This window comes from Oryctolagus cuniculus, chromosome 7 (assembly GCF_964237555.1).
Source record: "Oryctolagus cuniculus chromosome 7, mOryCun1.1, whole genome shotgun sequence".
NCBI classification, from domain to species: domain Eukaryota; kingdom Metazoa; phylum Chordata; class Mammalia; order Lagomorpha; family Leporidae; genus Oryctolagus; species Oryctolagus cuniculus.
This window is the reverse complement of record NC_091438.1, coordinates 102,619,061-102,643,490: the sequence shown is the minus strand read 5'-3', so window position 1 is coordinate 102,643,490 and position 24,430 is coordinate 102,619,061. Positions and strand designations below refer to the sequence as shown.

General features: G+C 37.2%; 1 protein-coding gene across 14 annotated transcripts in view; it reads left to right on the top strand.

The window, feature by feature from the left end:
• The window catches only part of LRRC7 (leucine rich repeat containing 7), a 586,672-nt gene that overhangs the window by 199,870 nt on the left and 362,372 nt on the right, over positions 1–24,430 (top strand). For all 14 annotated transcript variants that reach the window (XM_051857607.2, XM_051857612.2, XM_051857606.2 and 11 more), the window contains one exon: positions 6,493–6,695. In XM_051857607.2, coding sequence (XP_051713567.1) covers positions 6,493–6,695 — 203 coding nt within the window. The remainder of the gene's footprint in view (positions 1–6,492; positions 6,696–24,430) is intronic.

Sequence of the window (24,430 nt, the reverse complement as noted above, 5' to 3'; positions counted from 1 at the left end):
AAGAGTGTCACTTCAGCATTGAATGTGTTACATTTGAGATGCTTGTAAAACATAAAATGAGAATGATGAGGTAAATAAATATAAGATAGACATAAAAAAAGGCACATTCATCCACTTACCATTTAATTTAAGGTAAATGAGTCAGAGTTATAAAGGCAAATGAGACTTTAAAGGAAAAGAGTGTGCAGAAACTCTTAACACTCTGAATCTCAGTAGCTGGGTGGGGAAGGAGAGTCCTCCTCAAAATATTGCAAGGGAAGAACCAAAATGGAAGCATAAATGTCAAGAGAGTGATATCAGTGAGCCAGCGGAAGCAAGTGTTTCCAAAAGGAACATGTAGCTCTGTACTCAGGACTAGAGAGGACAACTGGCTAACAGGGCATCCAAGAAGGGGTTAAAAGAATGAAAGGGAAAAGAAGAACAAAATTCTCTCAAATGTAGAAGTTAATTTCCCATCTTTCGGCTTTTTTATTCTTCAGCCAAGATCCATTAAAGAGTAATTTAAATACACATACACAACCTCACACACATACATATTCTCAAACATAGAAAAGATAGAAGAGACATCAGCAGATAAGAAACCGACACATTTTTAGAAGACAGGGAAAGACGATTTTGTCTATGGACTTCAACATTGCAAACTAAAATGTTAGCTACATTAAGAAGCATCCAAGATGGGATAATATGCCTTGATTTACCCCGCAGAACCCTTAGACTCTCGGAGACACCAGGTACCAGATAAGGAACTGATAAGACTTTAATCCTGAAAATAGGAAAATTGACTGGAAATCTCCCTATAAAAAGTAACATGACTCCACCCCAGGCAGAAAACCAGACTATTCTCTATAATATATTCTTTTTGAATCTTTGTTGCCTTGCTGCTAGTTCCTTGTCATGCATACAAAGCTTCCAATTAACTTTTGAGAGTTTCATTCTTCAGTATTGGATGACAGCCAGTGTCTACCAGATATTGATGGAAAACCTCTATCATGAAAAATAGACAAAAAGAAACAAACAGAAAACAGACCCCAAAGATATTACAGGCAATGGGGGTAAATTACAAAATGTCTTTAGTTAATTATCTTGTGAGAGAAATGAAATTGACATGATACCTTGAAAAAAAGGATATTATTAAAAACACGCATTCAAGAAACCACACATATGTATGATCCCAGATAATTGAGTACATGCATTTAGGAGATAAAGTTGAGAAAACCTCCCAAAAATGAAATAAAAAGAAACTTACCTAAAAATTACAGAGGAAAGTATAATTGAAATATAGCACAAATCTGACACAGGTCCCTCATTCAGCTAATGGTACTGCAGAAAAGAGAGATTTTTTGAAGTGAAGAAGAAATTATTAATTAAATAACAGAAAAGTTAACAGGATTGCAGGTTAATTGTTTCCAGAGTGAAAGGGCTATCAAGTACCCAGTATAATGGATTAAAAACAACAAAGCACATTCTAAAATTTTCAAGTGAAAGGGAGGGATGGTCTGAAGCAGGATTTTGTATAGGAATGGAGCTCAGTATGTTTTAAAAACTAAAAAATATAATTAATAAAAAGTTCAGATTTATGAAGGAAAGGTATTCATTTGTGGATAGAACAAAGCCATTTTCAGAAATGCAAGTCCTCAAAATATGTACCTGTCATAAATCCTTTGACAACTAGTGAATGGATATTCATTGCCGCCAAACTGAAGGAATAAAGTTAGAAAAAGACATTGGATACAGAAAATAGGACATATAAAACAGTAAACAAATGTAAAATTCGCAGGATGATAGCGACGAGAAAATCCACCATGACAGTGAAATATCTAGTCTCAAGAAGCAACTACTCCCGGCTGGAGTAGGGAGGTCCACGTTTCTAACAGATTGCTACTAAGAAAAGGATGGGGAGAGAGATTACAAGAGGAAATGGTCAGGAAACCGAATTAGTGAAAGGTACACAGAAAAGCCAAGTGCAGAAAACAACAAGGCATTTTTTAACTCCAGGGAAACAAAAAGGTTCCCAAGAAATTAAATGTGATGCAATTACAGTGGTATACAGGTGCAGTAACTGTTAGCTAATAGCTTGGGACCAGAGTGTCTTAAATTTCCATTTTTTTCCAGATTTTGGAATACTTTATACACAATGTGAAATATCTTGGGGATGGGACCAAGTTTAAGCGTGAAATTCATTTGTGTTTTATATATACCTTATACACATAGCCTGAAGGTAATCTTACAGCATATTTTTAATAGTTTGGTGCATGAAATTTTCTGCTCAAGTAATGGCGGTGTTAAAAATGTTTTGTATTGTGGAGTCTTTCCCATTTCAGATTTTAAGACTAGGGATGCTCAAACTCTATATTCAAAATAAAATAGATAGTATTAATTTAAAACAAAAATTTTTCTGCATTTTGGTTGTCTAGAAGTGAGAGACTATTAGTAGAAAAATAATATCTTCACCCAGCCCCCTGTTACATACTGAAAATCTGTATTCAAAAATCAAGGCATGACACTATTGTTTTATTTAGAAAAAAAAAAAAAAACTCTAAAATGTTGAAAGATGTTATGTTCAAGAACATAAATCAGGAATGAAAGAGGTTGACATCAAGTGATAGTCCATGAACTAGATACCAACGTCATTAGTGAAAGAATAGGGGTATTCAAAAGATTAGTAAATGAATGGATGAGGAACAATAGAAAGACATTACCTGGTCATGAAGCTGTCAAAGGAACAGATAAGAGATGAAAAAAAGATGAAAGGAGAGTAATAGATTTTTGAGAACAAGGTAGCAGCAATCCTGCCTTACAACCCAGGAGTTCATTAGTAAACATGTGATGTGAAAACCTTTGTAAAGGCTGTCAGATGAATGAAGACATTAGGAGAGAATCAAGTTTTAGCTAAGTCTGTAAGGAAGAGAGTAGGGAGCCTTCAGTGAAAGGGCTGGTGCAGTCTAAGAGATCAGAGGGAGTGCAGGAGAGAGGGCTTGGGCCTTGGGAATAATTCAACACTTTATGGTGATGAGCAATGAAATAGAAAAGATGACTAGAAAAAATTACATTTTGGGTTAATGAAAGAGAAAGCAGGAATCGAAGTGAATTAAATTTGAAAAGTTTGTTTGCTAGTGGACACAAGCCAAATACTCCAGGTGGAGGTCTGAATATTCTTGTTCCTCTTGATTCATAATTTTAAAAAAAAATACAGTGGCAGCAACAAATTGATACCAAAAAATACTAACATGGTCCAGTACAAAAGGATAGGGAAGGACTGGGGACAACAAGAAACATGAATAATTGATTCATCACTCATGCATGTGTTGTAAAAGCATAAATTACCAGCATGGATCAGCTCTGTGGCAACACTGCTGGCTCATCATTGTGCCTATTGTTTATTCAAATTGAAAACCTATGAATCTTTCAGTGCACATCCACCCTTTCCCCTACAACCTTCCCCTCTACCTCCTTTTTAATGGTCACCAACTCTGGATTGTACTTAACTATCTTCCCAATCTATTACTTCTCTCCATCCTCACTGCTACCTCCATAGTCTAATCTAATAATCACTTACCTTAAGAATTTTAATAACATCAGCAAACACTTAGTAGGTGCCTAATATATGTCATATATTTCCTAGCTGCATCTATTGGGTGCCAAATATAGCCTAGATACCAAGCAAAAACCTGAAGGGCACCAATTTACATTCAAGAATTTCAAGTAAGACCAAATAAAACAGTAGTTACTAAACCTTGTGATTCAGGCTCCCTGAAATAAGAAGTGTAGGAGTTTCAGAGGCATAAAGTAACTAAGAAGAAAGGTCATCTTTTAATGTGTTAAGCAACCCTCTACAGATTATCATGTGGGAACAGTCATCTGTAAATATTTAATCATAAAACCATCCCTGAAATATCTTTGTATTAATTTCAGAAGTTAAAGGAGGAATCATAATGGCTTACAGTGGAACAGCAAAAAGCTTTTGGGCATGTTATTTTGATTGCCTCAAATTTGACTTAACAAAAGCAATTTGAAAACCAAAATGCTACATTGTTTTTAGAAATTCTCTAATTTCTATTTTAGTTATACATTTCCATTCTATGTAAAAATAAATTAATAGATTAAATGCAAGTTTCAAATTAATGTTCATTCAATCCTAATTCTGTTTTTTGCAAACTATACTGCATGCTGTGAATTTGAGAATAACTAAGACAAAGTCTCCTCAAAGAACTTGTCTAGGACGTGGGGAAGTAGCACACAATTAGGAAGTGCTGTGATTAGTGTTCTGGGAACTCAGAGGAAAGTGCCCTTCCTTCTTCCTGGAAATATGTTCACTGAGATAGGTACCTTGTAGTTAGAATGAAGTTATTCCAAGCAATTTATCAGTAGCTGATGATGGTTTAGAAGAGAGTTTCAGAGGCTGGCACTGTGGCGTAGCAGGTAAAGTTGCTGCCTGCAGTGTCCGCATCTGGCTGCTCCACTCCAGTCCAGCTCTCTGCTATGACTTGGGAAAGCAATGGAAGATGGCCCAAGTTCTTGGGCCCCCGCACCTGCGTGAGAGCTCCTGGCTCCGGATCAGTGCAGCTCTGTCCCTTGTGGCCAACTGGGGAGTGAACCAACGGATGAAGATTTCCCTCCCTCCCGCCCTCCCTCCCTCTCACTCGCTCGCTCGCTCGCTCTCTCTCTCTCTCTCTCTCTGCCTTTCCTTCCCTCTTTGTGTAACTCTGACTTTCAAATAAATAAATAAATCTTAAAAAAAGAAGAGAGTTTCAGACGTATTCCTTCAGACATGAATGCATTTTTTTCATTCTATAGTTACTGAGTATTTGTTATATAGTATACACCGTGACAAATCCAAAGATGAATCAAGTACAGTCCCTACCTTCAGGAGGCCTAATAGCCTAGAAGAAAATGACAGAGGGGGAGAAGTGCAGGGGAGGAACAGGAAGGAAGGGAATATTATATTCTTAGAATTGTATCTATGAAATATATTCTGTTAAAAATAATTTAAAACATTTCTTTAAAAAGTGTTAGCTTGGATGAAATATTGAAAATACCACAGTAGAATTCATTGCAAGATTTCATGGTACTTGATCACTTTAATCTAGAGGACTGTCATGTCAGGGCTGTCATAGGAATTTCTACCATGATTATAAGTTTCTTTGCCCTATCAAAATCATAGGATTAATAAAGATAAATTGGCATTCTGAAGTGAGTAACTCAGTTCTAATCTGTAGCTATATTCAAATGGAAACTCTGAGGGCCCGTGCCATGGCACAGTAGGTTAATCCTCCACCTGAGGTGCTGGCATACCATATGGACACCGGTTCTAGTCCTGGCTGCTTCTCTTCCGATCCAGCTCTCTGCTATGCCCTGGGAAAACAGTAGAAGATGGCCCAAGTCCTTGGGCCCCTGCACCTGCATGGGAGACTGGGAAGAAGCTCCTGACTCCTGGCTTCGGATCAGCGCAGCTCTGGCTGTTGCAGCCATTAGGGAGTGAACCAGTGGATGGAAGACCTTTCTCTGTCTCTCCCTCTCACTGTCTGTAACTCTACCTCTCAAAATAAATAAATAAAAAACCTTAAAAAAAAAAAAGAATGGAAGCTCTGTGAAAAGAGGAACTTCATTTAATTCATCTCTCTATCCTCAATACCTAGACTAGTGCCTGGAATATAGTGATTACAAAATAAATACTTTTTTACTTTTGGAATGGATCAGTGAGCCAAAAAGAAGGCAATATAGGGCAGCTAGTATTGTGTAACAGGTTAAGCCTCCACCTGTAGTACCAGCATCTTCTATGGGCACTGATTCGAATCCTGGCTGCTCCAATTCCAGTCCAGCTCCTTACAAATGTGCCTGAGAAGGTCATTGGAACATGACCCAAATGCTTGAGCCCTGCCGTCCATGTGGGAGACCCAGATGAAACTTCTGGCATCTGGCTTTGCCCTGGCCCAGTCTTGCCATTGCAGCTATCTGGAGAGTAGATAGAAGATCTCACTGTGTCTCTTCCTTCCTCTCTGTAACTCTGACTTTCAAAATAAATAAATAAATATTTTTTAAATAAAAAGAAATTTTAAACTTGAGGGTGAAATTTGAATAAATGGAAGAAATATATTTTCCAATAAATTCTGAAGATTTATGTTCTATTCTGTGAATTTTGTTACATTAAAAATATATTCTAGACACTTGTTTCAACGTAGAGCATAAACATGATAGCACTGAACTGAGTCAATATTGTATTTTAGGCCAGTTCTGCGCTTCCGAAGCTGTGTGATGGTGAAACTCTGTTAACCTCTTTGAATCTTTTTATTTGATAAATTGGAATAAAATTTATTTAACATTCTTGCAGATCTGTTTAACAATTTGGTGATAGAATGCTTGTGTGTATCCTGTATATAAGTTAAAGCATTAGAGAATTATAAAATGTGTACCAAAATTAAATTTCAAAGCTTTAAATTGTAATTCTTTCCAAAGGCAGTCAATTAAACACTTTTTCCTTCTTTTTCTTTCTAGTGCAGTGCCTGGAGATGACCACCAAACGGAAAATCATCGGCCGTCTGGTGCCGTGCCGATGTTTCCGAGGTGAAGAAGAAATCATCTCTGTTTTAGATTACTCCCACTGCAGCCTGCAGCAGGTGCCAAAGGAGGTCTTTAACTTCGAACGGACATTAGAAGAGCTTTATCTAGATGCCAATCAAATTGAAGAACTACCCAAGGTAATTTGTGACAACCTAGAATATACACTGTAATGATTATGATAATACTAACTGTAGCCTTTTATTTCGGTAATTGACAAATCATTAAAGCTGATACAATTTTTCCCAATATTCTCATTACCTTTTAATAGTGCTTCATTTGTACCTTTATATGTTAGTAACACATTGAGCTCTATTGGAATGAGCATTTTCTAGATTATACCTGGTTTTGTTAATTTAAAAGATACAGATTGGAGGGAAAGGAAAAGATATGACATTATATATTCTAGAACTAAAAATCAGTGTTATATGTTAGGATGGTACTGTTTTAAAACTTTGAATATGTTCCAAATATAAGAAAGGCTGTTTTTTTACCTGCAGTTAATCCTATTATGAAAAATATAATTTTGTTCTTATAGTTTAAGTATTAGATTATTATAACTATCACTGGCAGGTAGCTAGTAAAGAGTTGGTTCAAAAGTTTATGAAACGGGCTGGCGCTATGGTATAATGAGTAAAGCTGCCACCTGCAGTGCCAGCATCCCATATGGGTGGTGGTTCAAGTCCTGGCTGCTCCACTTCCCATCCAGCTCTCTGCTATGGCCTGGGAAAGCAGTAGAAGATTGCCAAGTCCTTGGGCCCCTACCCCCATGTGGGAGACCAGGAAGAAGCTCCTGGCTCCTGGCTTCGGATCTGTCCAACTCCGGCCATTGCGGCCATTTGGGGAGTGAACCAGGGCTGGAAGACCTATCTCTCTCTCTCTCTGTCTCTGTGTAACTCTGACTTTCAAATAAATAAATCAATCTTATTTTATGTGGTTTATTTATTTGAAAGTCAGACTTATAGAGCGGCAGAGACAGAGTCTCCTATCCGCTGGTTCATTCCCCAGTTGGCCACAGCGGCTGAGCCAATCCAAAACAAGGAACCAGAAGCCTATTCCAGGTCTCCCATGCGAGTGCAGGGGCCCAAGCTCATAGGCCATCTTCTGTTTTCCCAGGCCATAGCAGAGACCTGGATTGGAAGTGGAGCAGCTGGGACTCGAACCGGCACACATAAGGGATGCTGGCACTGCAGGTGGTGGCTTTACCCGCTATGCCACAGTGCCAGCCCCAGTAAATAAATCTTTAAAAAAAAAAAAAAAGGTAATAAAACAGCACACACAGGTACATACGCACTTCCATTCCAGTATTGTACTACGCAAAGAAAACCAGATTTTCTATATTTTTGTTGTCTGTCACTGAAAATAGGTATTAACTAAAGCATATGAAAGACATCTAACACAGAGGTTTAAAATGTAAATCAGTGGATCCTAAGAATCACCTAAATAATTAGCTCAGATTAAGTAGTCAGCATAGGATTTACCTGTGAAAGACTTACGTGGCTGAAAAATTGTCCTGCAAAATTGTCATTGCTTTGCTTAAAAAAGGATATTAAATATCCAACAAGCAGAAAAAGAATCTTTGCAATAAAAACTTATTTTATCATCAAAATGTGAGTTTTTAATGTTCTGATAAAAAACAATTAGATGCAATTGTTTTCATTTAATATTATGAATTAAAGTCATTTACCTAGCACTTCAAATTTATGGCCAATTTAATATGTGACTCAAAAGCAAGATACTTCATTTTTGATAACCTAAGTTTGTCATTTCCTCTTAGATCTTTCCTCAGGGTGGCTGGGTCACACCATCAAAGATATTTGATCCGATGGTTTAGCACAGGATTGCACATCAATTAGAGGCCAGGTTGAAATGGCATGTCTCTGCCACCAGACTAGGAACTACTTGAGGGTAGGGGTGGTACCTGATTCATCTTTGCCTACGTGCATAGTGACTTTCACAGACTGGATACACAGTCCATTTTTTGTCAACTGACTAGTGCAACAATGCAGAAAATTTCATGTATTGTAGGGCTTGATCAGCAAAACTACATAAGGTTTTACAAATAAGTCATAAATGTGATATTTCACTCTAATGGAGAAAAATAAACACAGGTGTTTATTGTTTAGTTCAGGCCATTCTCAGATTGACAGATAAAACAGAGAACAGGGGCCAGCACTGTAGCATAGAAGGTAAAGCCTCCGCCTGCAGTGCCAGCATCCTATATGGGCACTGGTTTGAGTCCTGGCTGCTTCACTTCCAATCTAGCTCTCTGCTATGTCCTGGAAAAGCAGTGGAGGATGGCCAAAGGCCTTGGGCTCCTGCACCCATGTGGGAAACCTGGAAGCAGCTCCTGGTTTCAGATCTGGCACAGTTATGGCCATTGTGACTGTTTGGGGAGTGAAACAGCAGATGGAAGACCTTTCTCTCTCTATCTCTGCCTCTCTCTGTAGCTCTGCCTTTCAAATAAAGTAGATAAATCTTTAAAAAAAGAACAGAGAACATCCAGTTAAATATGAATTTTATATAAAAATTGACAATTTTATAATATAATTTTGTCCCAAATATTGCATAGAATACATTTATATTAAAAATGGTTTTCTTTCTATATGAAATTCAAATTTCACTGGGCATCTTCTTTTTATATACTAAATCTAACAACCCAAGGCCAATGTAGTCATTTAAAATCTTTTCCTAGATACATGAAACAGATTTTGTAGAATAAATAGTAAAAACATGGTTAATGAATAAATCAATTATTTACTTACTATCTGCTCTTCTACATAGTACTTGAGGCCTGCAGGGACATACAGGAGAAATAAATAATCCCTACTTGTAAGGATCTGACAACCTAATTACAGAGAAAAACTGAAATGTGAACAGTTCATGCTCAGTAGTGTTTAATTAGAGCCAAAGAGCCAAATACTGTTGTGAGGCTTATGTATAGAGAAGACATCCTTTCTTGAAGAGGTGAGCAAAGACTTTGACCGAAGAGCTCACATAGGGAAATTAAGATGGTATTGTTGTGGAGTGCAGGAGAGGGAGCAGAGCCCTGAAGAGTCTGGAGCTGCAGATACATGTGAGGAGGGCAATATGTGGAGATGGGAGGGAAGAACCAGACCATGAAGGGTCTTGAAAAATCATATACTATTTGACTCAGTTCATTGATCTGAAAATACCACTGGGGAGTCTTATATACTCAGTAGGAGCCTAAGTAGACTTAGATGAGAAATCTTTTTTTTTTTTTTTAAATAATCAAGGTGTAATTAAACATGGAATGAGGCATGATGGGAAGATGATGGGTCACAAAGTCACACCTTCTTTTCTCTTTTTTAAATTTTTTGATTTTTTCAAAATTTTTATTAGAGAGAAAGAGAGAGAAAGGTCTTCCTTCCGTTGATTCACCCCCCAAATGGCTGCTACGGCCTGCGCTGCACTGATCTGAAGTCAGGAGCCAGGTGCTTCTTCCTGGTCTCCCATATGGGTGCAGAGCCCAAGGACCTGGGCCATCCTCCACTGTCCTCCCGGGCCACAGCAGAGAGTTGGACTGGAAGAGGAGCAACCAGGACTAGAACCTGGTGCCCATATGGGAAGCCGGTGCCTCAGGTGGAGGATCAACCAAGTAAGCCATGGCACTGGCCCCTAGATGAGAAATCTTAAGCTATTTTGTCTGTTTGTTTAGCTAAAACAATGGAATAACAATAAATACAAAGAATATATAGGCACCAAAAATGTAATTATTCTTTCCTGATTGATTAGAATTAAGAAGAATTACTATCTTCTATTATTGTGTTTTATATGGTTCCAGGATCTTTCACATAATCTGTGAAAGTTGCTGTAAGTTCCCAAAATCAGTTGTTTTGCATTCATAAAGCAGCCCTGTAAGTTAGTTCCTTCCAAGCTACCGAAAATGTATTGAGATAGGATTGTCATAGTGCATAGATATATTTGGGTATTGTTAGAAAAATAGATATTTAAGAAGCCAAAGGATCAGGGCTCACAACGTTTGTCTTGAGTAAGAGAAAATTCAATGAAAACTTACTTTTTTTTTTTCCAGGATTCTTTTTTTTTTTAACTTTTATTTAATGAATATAAATTTCCAAAGTACGATTTGTGGATTACAATGGCTTCCCCCCCATACCGTCCCTCCCACCCACAACCCTCCCCTTTCCCACTCCCTCTCCCCTTCCATTCACGTCAAGATTCATTTTCGATTCTCTTTATATACAGAAGATCAGCTTAGTATACATTAAGTAAGGATTTCAACAGTTTGCTCCCACACAGAAACATAAAGTGAAAAATAATAGATGATTTTTTTTAAATGATGATGAAATCAGATCAGACCTATTGTCATGTTTAATCCCAGTGAGAGTCAAGTTGGGAGTTGATAATTTCTTTCTTTTTTTTTTTTTTATACAGAGGATCAGTTTAGTATGCATTAAGTAAAGATTTCAACAGTTTGCACCCCCATAGAAACACAAAGTGAAATATATTGTTTGAGTACTCGTTATAGCATTAAATCTCAATGTACAGCACATTAAGGACAGAGATCCTACATGAGGAGTAAGTGCACAGTGACTCCTGTTGTTGACTTTACCAATTGACACTCCTGTCTATGGCATCAGTAATCTCCCTAGGCTCCAGTCATGAGTTTCCAAGGCTATGGAAGCCCTCTGAGTTCTCCGATTCTTATCTTGTTTAGACAAGGTCATAGTCAAAGTGGAGGTTCTCTCCTCCCTTCAGAGAAAGGTACCTCCTTCTTTGATGACCTGTTCTTTCCACTGGCATCTCACTCGCAGAGATCTTTTGCCAGAGTGTCTTGGCTTTCCATGCCTGAAATACTCTCATGGGCTTTTCAGCCAGATCCGAATGCCTTAAGGGCTGATTCTGAGACCAGAGTGCTATTTAGGACATCTGCCATTCTATGAGTCTGCTGAGTATCTCACTTCCCATGTTGGATCACTCTCCCCTTTATTTATTCTATCGGTTAGTGTTAGCAGGTACTAGACATGTTTATGTGCTCCCTTTGACTCTTAGTCCTATCATTATGATCAATTGTGAACTGAAATTGATCACTTGGAATAGTGAGATGGCATTGGTACATGCCACCTTGATGGGATTGAATTGGAATCCCCTGGTATGTTTCTAACTCTACCATTTGGGGCAAGTCAGCTTGAGCATGTCCCAAATTATACATCTCTTCCCTCTCTTATTCCCACTCTTATGTTTAACAGGGATCACATTTCAGTTAATTTAAACACTTTATAATAACTGTGTATTAATTACAGAATTAAACCAGTCATATTAAGTAGAACAGACAAAAAAACTACTTTAAAAATAGACATGTTTGGCTTTCATAAGTGGGACCTATTTCTCAGGACACAATTGGTTATCTTTTATTTGCCTTGTATGTTAATCAACTTTATTCTTAGGGTGGCTTCTCTCACAGTAGGTGAATTACTGCAACAGTTCTAGAGCATCCAGAACGAGTTCTAAAATAGTTCTACAGCATCCAGAAAGAAAAATAGCTTACCACTGTCTTTCTGACAAGGAAAAAGTGTCACCCACAATTTCTCAACTAACTTGCCCTTCCATCTCATTAGCCTCCTTGTACAGCAAATTCATTGCTAGTTCAATTCCTTTGCTAATTAGGGGAAGGGGGAGGGTCTGACCCATGGACCATATAAGGCCTTTGAAATCATTTGGTTTGGCCCTGTTAAGGCAACCAAAGGTGGGACTCAAAATTCAATAAATCTACTACAAGCTAATGTTTAAGTTGATAATTTTGTGTGATATTATAAACTTCCAAATCATCCTTAGAGAAAAATGGTTCCTCACCCCTAGATGAGCAGCTATGGCAAGAAGGTTGGGATTATGCTCATTGGGTTATATAGTGACAGGACAGCTCTGTGAAGCTGTGATTGCTGGCGGCAGTCCAGGATTAGGGGTGAAAGGACTGGTGAAGAGATTACCCCAGTGTGAGCCATAAGCTGCTGACAAATGACGATTTCCCGAGGAACAAGTGCTCTTCATCAAAGATGATGCATAAAGGTTTTAAAGCCTTGTAGACAAAGTATTGAGTTTTTGAGACTTTAAATCTTGAAAGTTAGATTAAATATTTTGTCTACCATCTTATTTTTATCTTGTTCTTGTTTTCTTTGTATTATTCTGGTCTTGTTACCACTGTGATTTCAAATTTGTTGCATAATAGGATTGTCATTTAGATTCCTGATACTACATTATGATAAGATATACTTTTTATAAATATTTTTACTTTTTGCTCTCTGGTATTTTTTAAAGAATTTTCCAACTGGTCATGAATCTCTAAGTTGTCATACAACAGAGAACAAAAAAATCGAGCTTCATAGCAAAAGCAAATACATGTCAAGAGTGCTTCAGAAAAATAGATATGAAAGAATGGAAAGTATTTTGATTAGAAATAGTTCAATGTATTTTGTGCAATTTTCTGTAGTAAAAGGTAAAAATACATAATTACATGCCTTTCATGCATTGACAGAAACCCACAAAGCTTATAATTCAGTACTGTTTTTGTTTGTTATTTTGAATTAAGAACTTAAAATTATAGACAGAGTAGTAGACCATAAAAAGCATATATTATCTATGAAGTAGTACAGGAAAATAAATGTAAAAAAAGCAATAAAGAGGAAAACTACGAAGGGACTTCTTGAAATTGAAGAGAAACTTTTAAAAAATGTATGAATAATTTTAGAAAAGTCCATATGTGATTAAAATAAAATATTGAATAAATGTGGTAGATGAAATCATTTTAAACCTATGTAAAAAGGAGTGGGTTTAATTTTAAAGTTTTCTCCATTTAAAAGTTCACAACCTACCATGAAAATAGTTTTCAGGTTAAGAACTTGAGCTTTTGGCCTAGATACACCTGGGATTAGATCTTAGCTTGCCATTAGGTTGGGATAACATTTTATCTTTGAAAAGCTTCCATTTCTTTTCGTTTTTTTTTTTTTTTTTAAGTTTATTTTATTTATTTGAAAGAGTAACAGAGTGAGAGGGAGAGACAGAAAGAAAGAAAGCATCTAAACAACATCTGTTAGTTCTCCCACCAAATGACCATGATGGTTGAGGCTAGTACTAGCTGAACCAGAAGCCAGGGACCCCATCCAAGTCTCCCACATCAGTGGCAGGGTCCAACTATTTGGGCCATCTACTGCCTTCCCAGGCACATCAGCAAGGAGCTGAATCAGAAGCAGAGCAGCCAGAACTAGAACCAGTTCTCTGATTTGGGATGCTGGCATTGCAGGAGGCAACTTTACTTGCTGCACCACAAAGCCTACCCCAGACTCAGTTTCTTAATAAATGGAATTAGGAAAATAATAGTACCTGCTTCTGTAGACAGATGAAGGAAAGAGAGAAGGAATGAGGGAATAAAGACAAAATTGGGTTGGGTAATACATGTAGAGTAACTGGAATAAAAATAAAATAAACATTCAGTAATGGGTATTTACTACCCTATCACAGCTGAAGTAAGATTGTAATGTTAGGTACCCAGAATTAACAAAAGTAAGACTTTGTACCATCTTAGGATAGTTCTAGTATTTGCTGTACAATGAAAAATGCTGTGGGATAAACTCCTCTCTCCAAAGATAGCTTTAGGAAAATAGTTCCCTCTTTGTAGTAAGTGATAGATTTTTGATCATACACAGCTCTATCAGCACACCCATAATACCATTGCTTCCCTAGAGAATTTCCTTGACTCACATAAACACAATATTGTATCAGCTTTGATAAGATGCAACTTGATCATTATTTAATTCAGCCTTCAATTATTATTAATAAATAAGTGAAGACTAGACAAGTTAGTTGATTTCCCTTAGACCACATAGCAAGTTAAAGTCCTAATCAAAACTATCAGTAGAGACTATTAGTCAAGGGAGAAGAGATTATGCTACAGTAACAATAAATCAAAATTTCAGTGGATAACTGAACTGAAGTTTTACTTTGTGTCATGTAAATGTTTGTAGGGACCACTGCTCCTCAGGAACCCATAGCTAAAAACCAGTCCAACTTTCCACCCAATGTAGATATGTAGATATGTCTACTTATTATTTCTTTTATAAAAGCCACCAAAACTCTTCATGAATATTTCTATTAATGGGAGAATAAACTAACTGAAGAGGCACACCATTAATGTACTATTAAAAAGTTTAATTTTTAGAAAGTTCCACAGTATGTTGATGATGCTTCCTGATATCCGTCATTTATATATCCAAACAACACTTGGCTAGAAATTCGGGATGACACAAAAATTAGTATAAGAAAGCCTTCCATGTACTTCTTGGTACTACTTTCCTGATGTTTCACATTTTAAAGGAATCCATGACTTTGACTTACAGTTCTTTTTCCTAAGACAAGCTTCCAAGTTTCTTTGAGTATTTTTCAAGGACATACTTTCTAAACTCTTAACCAAATTGATTACTTTCCTTTGAGCACATATTTATGAGTTTATTTGGAGGTATTGATTTATCAAATAGAAATATTTATCCAGATGGAAGTATCCAACAATGCAATGAACAAAATGTAAAAGGAACTCAGAAGAGAGGTCAGAGTTAGAGGTGGATATTTCAGTTACTCTCCTAGAGGTAAAAGTTAAAACCAGGAGACAAGAGAATATTGTTTAGCAATTAAAAGGAATGAAGTGCCGATATATGCTACAGCGTGAGAGAACTTTGAAATGAAATGCTCAATGAGGAAACCAGTCAAAAAAACCCTATGGAGTGAACCAATGGAAGTAGGACCTTTCTCTCTCTCTCTCTCTCTCTCTCTCTCTCTCTCTCTGTCTATAACTCCACCTGTCAAAAAAAAAAAAAAAACTAAAACTATGATATATGATTCTGTTTATATGAAATATCTGTGGTTCCTTTATCTCTAAGGCATTTTTGTCTTTTACTTTTAATTCTTATCTGTAGGAGAAAGGCTTTTAAATAACCATCTTTAACTCTGACCTCTCTTCTATGTATCACTTTCAAAAATCAAATTCTGAATATTTTCAATCATTGAAACATTTCAAATTTAATCTCTTGAGTTTTGTATATAAACAAGACAAGGCTCTAACTTCTAACCAGAGAGCCATGAAATACTCAAAGTGGACAAAAATCTTGTGAAATGTAAGGAAATCCTACAGATTAATAATTAGCAGGAAAACTAAAGAAGCAAATACTAATTAGGATATAAAGGTATGTGTCTTTCAATCTTGCTCATTTTCTCGAAGCACGTTGTCATCATTTGAGGTTGGTTTTGCCTTAGCATGACCAAGATCAGTCAACTACATACCACTGGGCCTCAAAATCCAGCAAAATGTTGAAATTGATATTCTTCTGCTAAGTAAACATTTTAATAGTTTCACATATAATTTTTTATTATTTTAATAATAATGCTTTAATAGCTAAATATGGAAAAGTTCACAAATTCAGAAAAATAGTATTCCATCACAACAAAAGATGTGACAGCAAACTCTTTTTAAATATAAATTTTATTGCGATAAATTTATGCATCATTAAATTTACCTTTACAAAATGTATAACTTAATGTTTTTTATTATATTCACAGAATTGCACAGCCATTACAGGTATCTGATTCTAGAACATTCCCACCACTCCCCTTGCCACTCCAAAATCTTTATTAATAGTTACTGTACATTCATGTCAACCTAATTCTCCATGAATTTTTTGAAAGAGTTATTTATTTATTTGAATGGCAGAGTGACAGAGACAGAGAGATAGACATTTCATCCACTAGTTTACTCTCCAAATGGGTACCATGACTTTGTCTAGGAAGGAGTCAAGAATTCTATCTAGGTCCACCAACGTGGGTGACAGGAATCTAAGCACTTGGGCCACCATCTGCTGCCTTCCCAGGTGCATTAGCCAGAAGCTGTATCAGAAACAGAACAGAACTGCAATATTGATGCCAGTGCCACAAGTGCTACCTTAACATGCTGAGAGAGAGAGAGACAGATAGACAGACAGAGAGAGAGAATATGAATGAACTCCGCTGCTTCACTACCCAAATGACCATAAAGGTTAGCAATGCGCAGTGTCATGTTAAAGCAAGGAACCAGAAACGGAATGGATGTCTCTCATTTGGTGGCAAGGACCCAACTGCTTGAACCATCACCTGCTGCCTCCCAGCATCTTCATTAGCAGGAAGATAGAATCAGAAATCAGAGCTGGTACTTAAACCCAGGTGCTCTGATAGGGAACACATTTGTGTTAACTGGCATCTTAACCCCTAGGCCAAATGCTTGATCCTCATATATACTTTCAAAAATAAAGTATGGCTGGCGCCGCGGCTCACTAGGCTAATCCTCCGCCTTGCGGCGCCGGCACACTGGGTTCTAGTCCCAATCAGGGCACTGGATTCTGTCCTGGTTGCCCCCTTCCAAGCCAGCTCTCTGCTGTGGCCAGGGAGTGCAATGGAGTATGGCCCAAGTGCTTGGGCCCTGCACCCCATGGGAGACCAGGAGAAGCACCTGGCTCCTGCCATCAGATCAGTGCGGTGCGCCGGCCACAGAGGCCGTTGGAGGGTGAACCAACGGGAAAGGAAGGCCTTTCTCTCTGTCTCTCTCACTGTCCACTCTGCCTGTCAAAAAAAAAAAAAAGTATAACATCTTTTTTAAACATATTATGTTATTATTAAAAGTTATTTAACATAACATTAAACATATATATGAGTATGTTTTTTCTTAAGCCCATCATTTTAGGGCTTTATAGTATACATGAAGTTGAATTCCATTATACAACTTCTTCCAGTGCTTTGTTGTTATTGAGAGGTTGTTGAAACCCACGTTCATAAAGGTATGTAGTAAAAATTAAAGTAAGCTTTAACAATATTACATTCAATATAGAATATTATTGGTAAGCTGAGAGGTAACAGACAACAGACAGCCTGTATATACACAGTTGCTTTTTCTAGGAATAAAATAAACATTGGAAAACCAATTCTAGGAGAAAGCCACAGGGACACAATTGCAATAGCACACACAAGTGTGTTGGCCAGGGTGTGTAGCTAAAGTATTGATCATCCAATATACAGCAGTCAGGGATTTATCAAAAAGGGATGTAGTAGACTGATCAAAATTTTTTCATGGTCTGGCTCTAGTCATTGGCCCATGAAATAGCAGAAATCCTCACCAACTCTTCAGAAAATAAATAGATAACAAAAACACATCTGAATCAGGCCAGCAGCCAGCAAATAAAATAGAGCTCCAAGTTTATAACAGCAAATGGTCTATGACAACTGAGTGGAAGCTGATTGGGCCGAACATACATGCAAATGCCGAGCCAGCTCACTCCTCAGAGACAGTGCCCTGAGTCTTCCATCTGCCAGGTTTGCTGTTACTGTAGACTGCACCTTCATTAACTTCATATCCCTGCTCAAGCATCACCTGAGGAATTTACCCTTTATCTTACGTTACCATTTAAACATGACCTAAACTTTCAAATGTAGAATATAAAAGCTGCTACTTGTTTAGTAAAGTTGTCTCAATTTAAATCTCATGTTGACAATAATTCCCTTAAATGTCTATCATCTATAAACATGGAATTGCCTTTAACCTTGACATTTTATATAAGTAGGCCTAAATATATCTATGAGACACTCTCCAAACATCTTGAGTTTTAATAAAGGTGAAAAAAAAAAGCCCTTTTTCATCTCTCTCACTATATCTATGTATATCTATCTACATATTTAGATAGATATAAATGTAATCAATCAGAGGTTTGGGTTTTTTTTTAATAATCTTTGCTCAGCAAGCCAATCACTGACTTTGGATAATAGAAGAATGTAGCAGTTCATTTTTGCAGTGTGCAGAGCAAGAAGCCATGCGGCTATCACTTAATTCTAGGCTTCTTGAGATAAATTTGATTGAAGTTGAATTTGAGTGCTATATGTTCAGCTGGTGTGCAAGTTCCTGGTTTGTTGCAGAGCATATGGCCCACCTTCAATTGTTCAGTAATTTTGTGTTTTTCTGGGAATTCTGATGATGTCAAAGTAGGCTTCAGTCAGTCAGGTGGTAGAAACTCCTTGTTAATGGCGGAGGAGGATTTCTAGGAAAACTCTCAAGATTAGACCCAGACCTAAAAAGGTTATCTGTGGAGAGATAAACAACCTCATGGGTTTTGTGATCAAGGGACACTGAAGGTCAACTGAATTCCTTGAATTCTATATGTTAATTTTTAAGAGATTTGGTTTTTCAATCATAAAGGCAGGGCAAGGAAGCTTTAAGCTAACTAAGGGAGGGGGAATTGGAGTCCATGCGTACTAGCACCTGAAAGTAAGTTGCCTCTGCATCACGGCACTGCTTAAAGGCCCAGTTTCAGTACTCAGAGTCTTATTTTTGCTTGGCAAGATTTTATGATTTTAAAAGTTTATATCAGAAACTCTTAAATATGTATATCAGTAAGAAACTGGGGTATCTCTAGTCACTTTTTGAGCTATTTACCAATCTTTTGACTGAAGAGTTCACTCAAGTTGTGACTTATTTCTAACCTTTACTCAAATATCAAATTTCATTGAAATCTGATTAAATAATGTGTTTGCTCACTCTTACTGCCAGTTTGGTGGGAGTGATATAAAAACCCCAAATTTTGAGGGAAAATATATCAATTAATTTGTTTATTCAGCAAACAATTTTTGAGTATCAACTATATACAGACACTGTTCTAGGTGCCAGAGACACATTGATGAGCAAAAACAACAAATCCTTCTTCTCACAAAATCCACTTTGTTGCAAAAGGAGATTGTAGATAAGCAAACAATTTAAAAAGGAAATGTTATGTAGAAATGAATGTCATGATGAAAAATAAAGCAGGGGAATAGCTAGGAGGCTACTTTAGGATGAAAAAACCGAGAATTCCTCTCGAAGGAGTGATCTTTTATGTTGTGTTTTGAAAGTCAAACCATTCACACAAGATCTAGAAGGGAACATTTGAGGCACAGGGAACCATTTGCTGTAGGAACAAATGTGGATTATTCAAAGAACAAAAGTAATGCCAAGTGTGTGGAAAATTTTCGTTGGAAAGGTGGTAAGTCTAAATCATATAAGTTCAAATAAGTTAAGAAAGACATTAAGATTTTATTCAAAGTGTCATGAGGGCCATTGAAGAATTTTAAGAAAAATAGTGACATTAAATTATGTAATTACATGTCCAGAGTAGGGACAAAATGATTAGAGGCTATCCCAGTTATTCAAGTGGGACAATGGTAGCGTCAACTTGCTCAACATTAGTGAAGAAAAAGAGAAGTGTTGCAGACTGTGTTTTGTAGGTCAAGTTAACAGAATGGGTTGGGAGACAGAAGTTAAGGATCTGAAAGGAGATTTATAAAGACTTGCTAATGATAAGAGGAGAAAAACAAAGAGAAAGTATTGTTGAGGATACTGGAGAAAGCATATTTTGTCATGGGAATCAAGAATAGAACAGAAGTAAGGAGAGTAAACTGAGAGAGACTGATTCAGATGACAGAAGAGGGACCATTTTATTTGCTGGCATAGGAGTAGCTGATGACTTGGATAAGAGTAGTACTATTTAAACCCAGTTGAGGTAGATTGAGGAGACTGGTGACCACAGAAATCTCTCTGATCAGATTGTTATAAGGAAAAGCAGAGAACTATAGCAAGCTAGAGGACAGTTTGAAAATAAAATACTTTCTTGTTGTTCCTTTTTTTTTTTAAGATCAATAACAGCAAAGCCTGTTTATACACTCATAAGAATATATGAGAAGAGGAAAAAAACTAGATGCAATAAATTGATGCAATACTTATAGGATCTGAGTCCTGAAGTTAAAATGACAGAAAAGTCACAGAATGCAGATAGGGGTTACCTTTCAGAGACACAGGAACACTTCATCCATTTTTATGAGAGAGAGGAGACAATAAGGGTGCTGCTGACCATGATTGGTAGGCCTTGAGGGACTTACTGGGTATGGAAACTAATTCAAATGACTTAAGTATTAACATGTAAAACAAAACAAAAACTACTAGAATTAGAAGAATGGGAAGTGGCAGCTTTTCAAAGAACTGAGAAAATGGGAGACTGAGTACATGAAGTTTATGGTTACAGGGGAATATCATTTATAAAGGAAGTGAAGGGCTTAAATGTAAATGCTAGCTATATTTTATAGTTTCTCATTGAAATGGTAGGTGGTTAAGAAACAGATACCAGAGGCAAATTCTTCTAAAGTTATATTGGCTTATATGTCTGGAGCAGTATGTTGGCAATAGAAATTGAAAAGAAGACAGGTAAAAATGATATCAGAAATGACCCCCTAAAATCTATATCAAAATGTGGCTCCTTGAAGTTCCCTAAAAGCGTCATCTTGGATGTCACTTTATGTTACTGGAATTTGGGTGTCATATGATATCACCATATGCTTATTAATAAATCCCCAATATTAAAAACCTGATAGGGTTCTTGCCTAATATTCAGAGAAGAATTCTAAATACCAGCATCAATAAACGAGGCAGCATGGAACATGTTAGGCTTTTATTTAGTGTGGAAGGTGCATAGGAAAGTGAGGGTTTCAGTTCAGTTTAAAGAGAAGGGAAAATCTGGAAACTAGAGTAGCGTCCATACCAAGCAGAGAGCAGGCCAAAAGCCACGTGCAGCAAGCGCTTTGAGCTGCTATCCACTGCTTATCACTGGCAGCAAAGCAGAGGCAGAGCGCCTTTTGGGAAGCTCCTTGCCTTTTATATATTTCTCTCAAGGAAGTAGCTTTGGGCAGATAGGCGCTCAGGTGTGGCCTGATAGGGCATGATGTCACATAGGGGCATGGTGAAGGTATCTGGTAGGGCATGAGGTCACACAAGGGCATGGTGAAGGCATGGTCTTCCAGCTCACAAACCTAATTGATTTTAACCTGTGTGCCTGCCTTCTTCAAAAAGCTTAGTTCATAGGGGAAGACAGAAAATTGAGCAAATATTTATTGATCATTCAGCATAAATTAGAATAACCATGATCTTTACCTTCAATTTAAGGATACTGAAACACAATGATTTTAAAGATTTTAACAAAGATTATACACCTGCAAAATTGCACTATCCTTATACTTCAAATTTAATCCCATGTTACTCAAAATCCAATGCTTTCACTTTATGAACCTGAGGAAAGACCTTCTAGAAGTCAGCACTTCACTAGACATATAAATGAACAAGAAGGCAGAATCAAGGATGACAACATTTTTGTCCTGCAGAACTGGGAAAATGATACTATTAAAATAAATATGGAAAGAGGATATTGTGCAGAGAAGGACAACAAATGTGTTTTAGACATAAAATCTGAGATGTCAGCCCAGCATCTTCCTAAAGATTTTTTTTTTTTTTTTTTTGACAGGCAGAGTGGACAGTGAGAGAGAGAGACAGAGAGAAAGGTCTTCCTTTGCCATTGGTTCACCCTCCAATGGCCGCCGCGGCCGGCGCACCGCGCTGATCCCATGGCAGGAGCCAGGAGCCAGGTGCTTTTCCTGGTCTCCCATGGGGTGCAGGGCCCAAGCACTTGGGCCATCCTCCACTGCACTCCCTGGCCACAGCAGAGAGCTGGCCTGGAAGAGGGGCAACCGGGACAGAATCCGGCGCCCCAACCGGGACTAGAACCCAGTGTGCTGGCGCGCTAGGCGGAGGATTAGCCCAGTGAGCCGCGGCGCCGGCTATTCCTAAAGATTCTAAAGGACAGTTAGAGATCTGGGACTGAGCCTCATCTTATCAGAACTGGCAGTATAAATCTAGTACCATCCAAAAATCAGAAACAAGAAGCCATGTTTTATGTGACCTGCCTATTTCTTTTTAAATGACTTAGTAGCCAACTTTAAAAGAAAATTCATATTCCTGGCTTCTCTCTAAAAATTGAAAGATCTAGTAAAATCCATATTCCAAATTGTTAACAAGTTAGTCTGAGTAATATGGCTGGCCCTGTAGATGTAGCATATCTACTTTGTGAGAGATCCCACCCAAGCTAGCTCTGTAATTGACATTAGCTATATATCTCCTGCAGGAAATTAAATTTACAACCCCTTCTGTATATAAAGAGAATTGAAAATGAATCTTGATGTGAATGGAATGGGAGAGGGAGCGGGAGATGGGAGGGGTGTGAGTGGGAGGGAAATTATGGGGGGGAAGCCATTGTAATCCATTAACTGTACTTTGGAAATTTATATTTACTAAATTAAAAATTAAAAAAAAGAAAAGGGGAAAAAAACTTGCAACCCCAAATAGATATTCATTACATTTTTGTGAAAAAATAATATTTACTGGATGCCAGGTACTTTTCTAGATACTGGGAAAACAGTAATGAAATATATTTAGGGGCTGTTTAGCAGGAAAACAAGCCATGAACAAATAATTACAATCAAGTAAGTTCCTATTATGATGAATGAGGACACAATGATGCTTTGAAAACATTCAACAGAGCATCCTCTTTGGGGAATTTCACTGAAACTAAGACTTCAGGATGAGTAAGAGTTCACCAGAAGAATGAACAATACTTCAAGAGTGTGAGGCATAACAGGGCTGTTCAAAAAGTTTGTGAAAAGCTTATATTATGAAAAAACTAAGCTTGGATTTCAAAAAAATTTTACACATGAAAATATCTTATTCTATATTTTCAAGAATTTTTGAAGTACTCTCATGTTTTAGAAAATGAATTTGTTGAGTATTATTTAATATATAATGCAAAAGATAGAATGGAAGAAATGAAGTTGGAGAAACTATAAAGGCCCTCTGTGGTAAGATAGAGGAGTTTGAATTTTATCCTAAAATCTGTGCAAATTCACTTAAAGCTTTATCTGAGTAGCACTAAGAAGTAGATATGTATTTTAGAAACAGCACTGGCTGCTCTAAGAATAAATCATAGAAGAGTAAACACATAGGCAAGGAAACCAGTTACACAGAGCTTGTAGTACCTGTAAGAGCTAATTGATGGTCTGACACTGTACATGAAACAAAGGACACAGTTTGCATAAGCAAATAGGAGGTAAATTTACTGGATTTGGCCATCTGTTTGGTGCCTAGATGTAGGAGCAAGATTGAAGTAGGTCCAAGGTGACTACCCATAGAGACTGGGAATAAATCAAAAGAAGGAAGACATAGAAAGACGTAGAATCAGGTAGCCACAGCCAAGTTCAAGAGAATAGTGCAGGGCTATCCATGGAAGCCAGGTGTGCATCACAGCGGGTGAAATCTCCCCAGACTGCAGCCAGCTACCTAGGAAAAGAAATGAGCTTCTTTAGAATATAGTTTGTCCCAGAAATTTATCTGATGTGTCTTGGTTTGGAAGTCTAATTGCTGAGCTTTTGATAGAGCTGTTTTAGCATTTAGAAAAAATGAAGGATAATGTATAGAAACTAAGGAGGTGATTTTAGTCACAAAAATGCAGTGACTGATGAGTAACAGATAAGTAGGAAGAACAAGTCTGGAGACCAAATGTACAACATGAAGATATAGGCAATAAAAGTGTACTGCATTCATGATAGATGCATACATTGTAGCTGTTCCTGTCATAAATACAAAAAAAAGTGTTATTGTGTGAGATATAGATATGTTAATATTCTTCACTATAGTAAAAATTTTTACTATCATATGTATGCCATAGCATCATGTTTTATACCTTAACTATGCACAAAATTTTGTTTGAAGAAGTGTTATGAGTAAAAATGCAAACATGCAAGTACACATTATGAAGGTTGGCACTGACTATTGATTGAACCCAACATTTGGAGTGAATGTATTAAAAGGATGAGGACAAAAGAGAGATAGTGGTTGTGGTGGTGAGCAATGACCAGATTTTCTAACTGCCATAATATGATGTAAGTAGATAGTGTCCACTATTAATAAAACAAGTAGAAATAT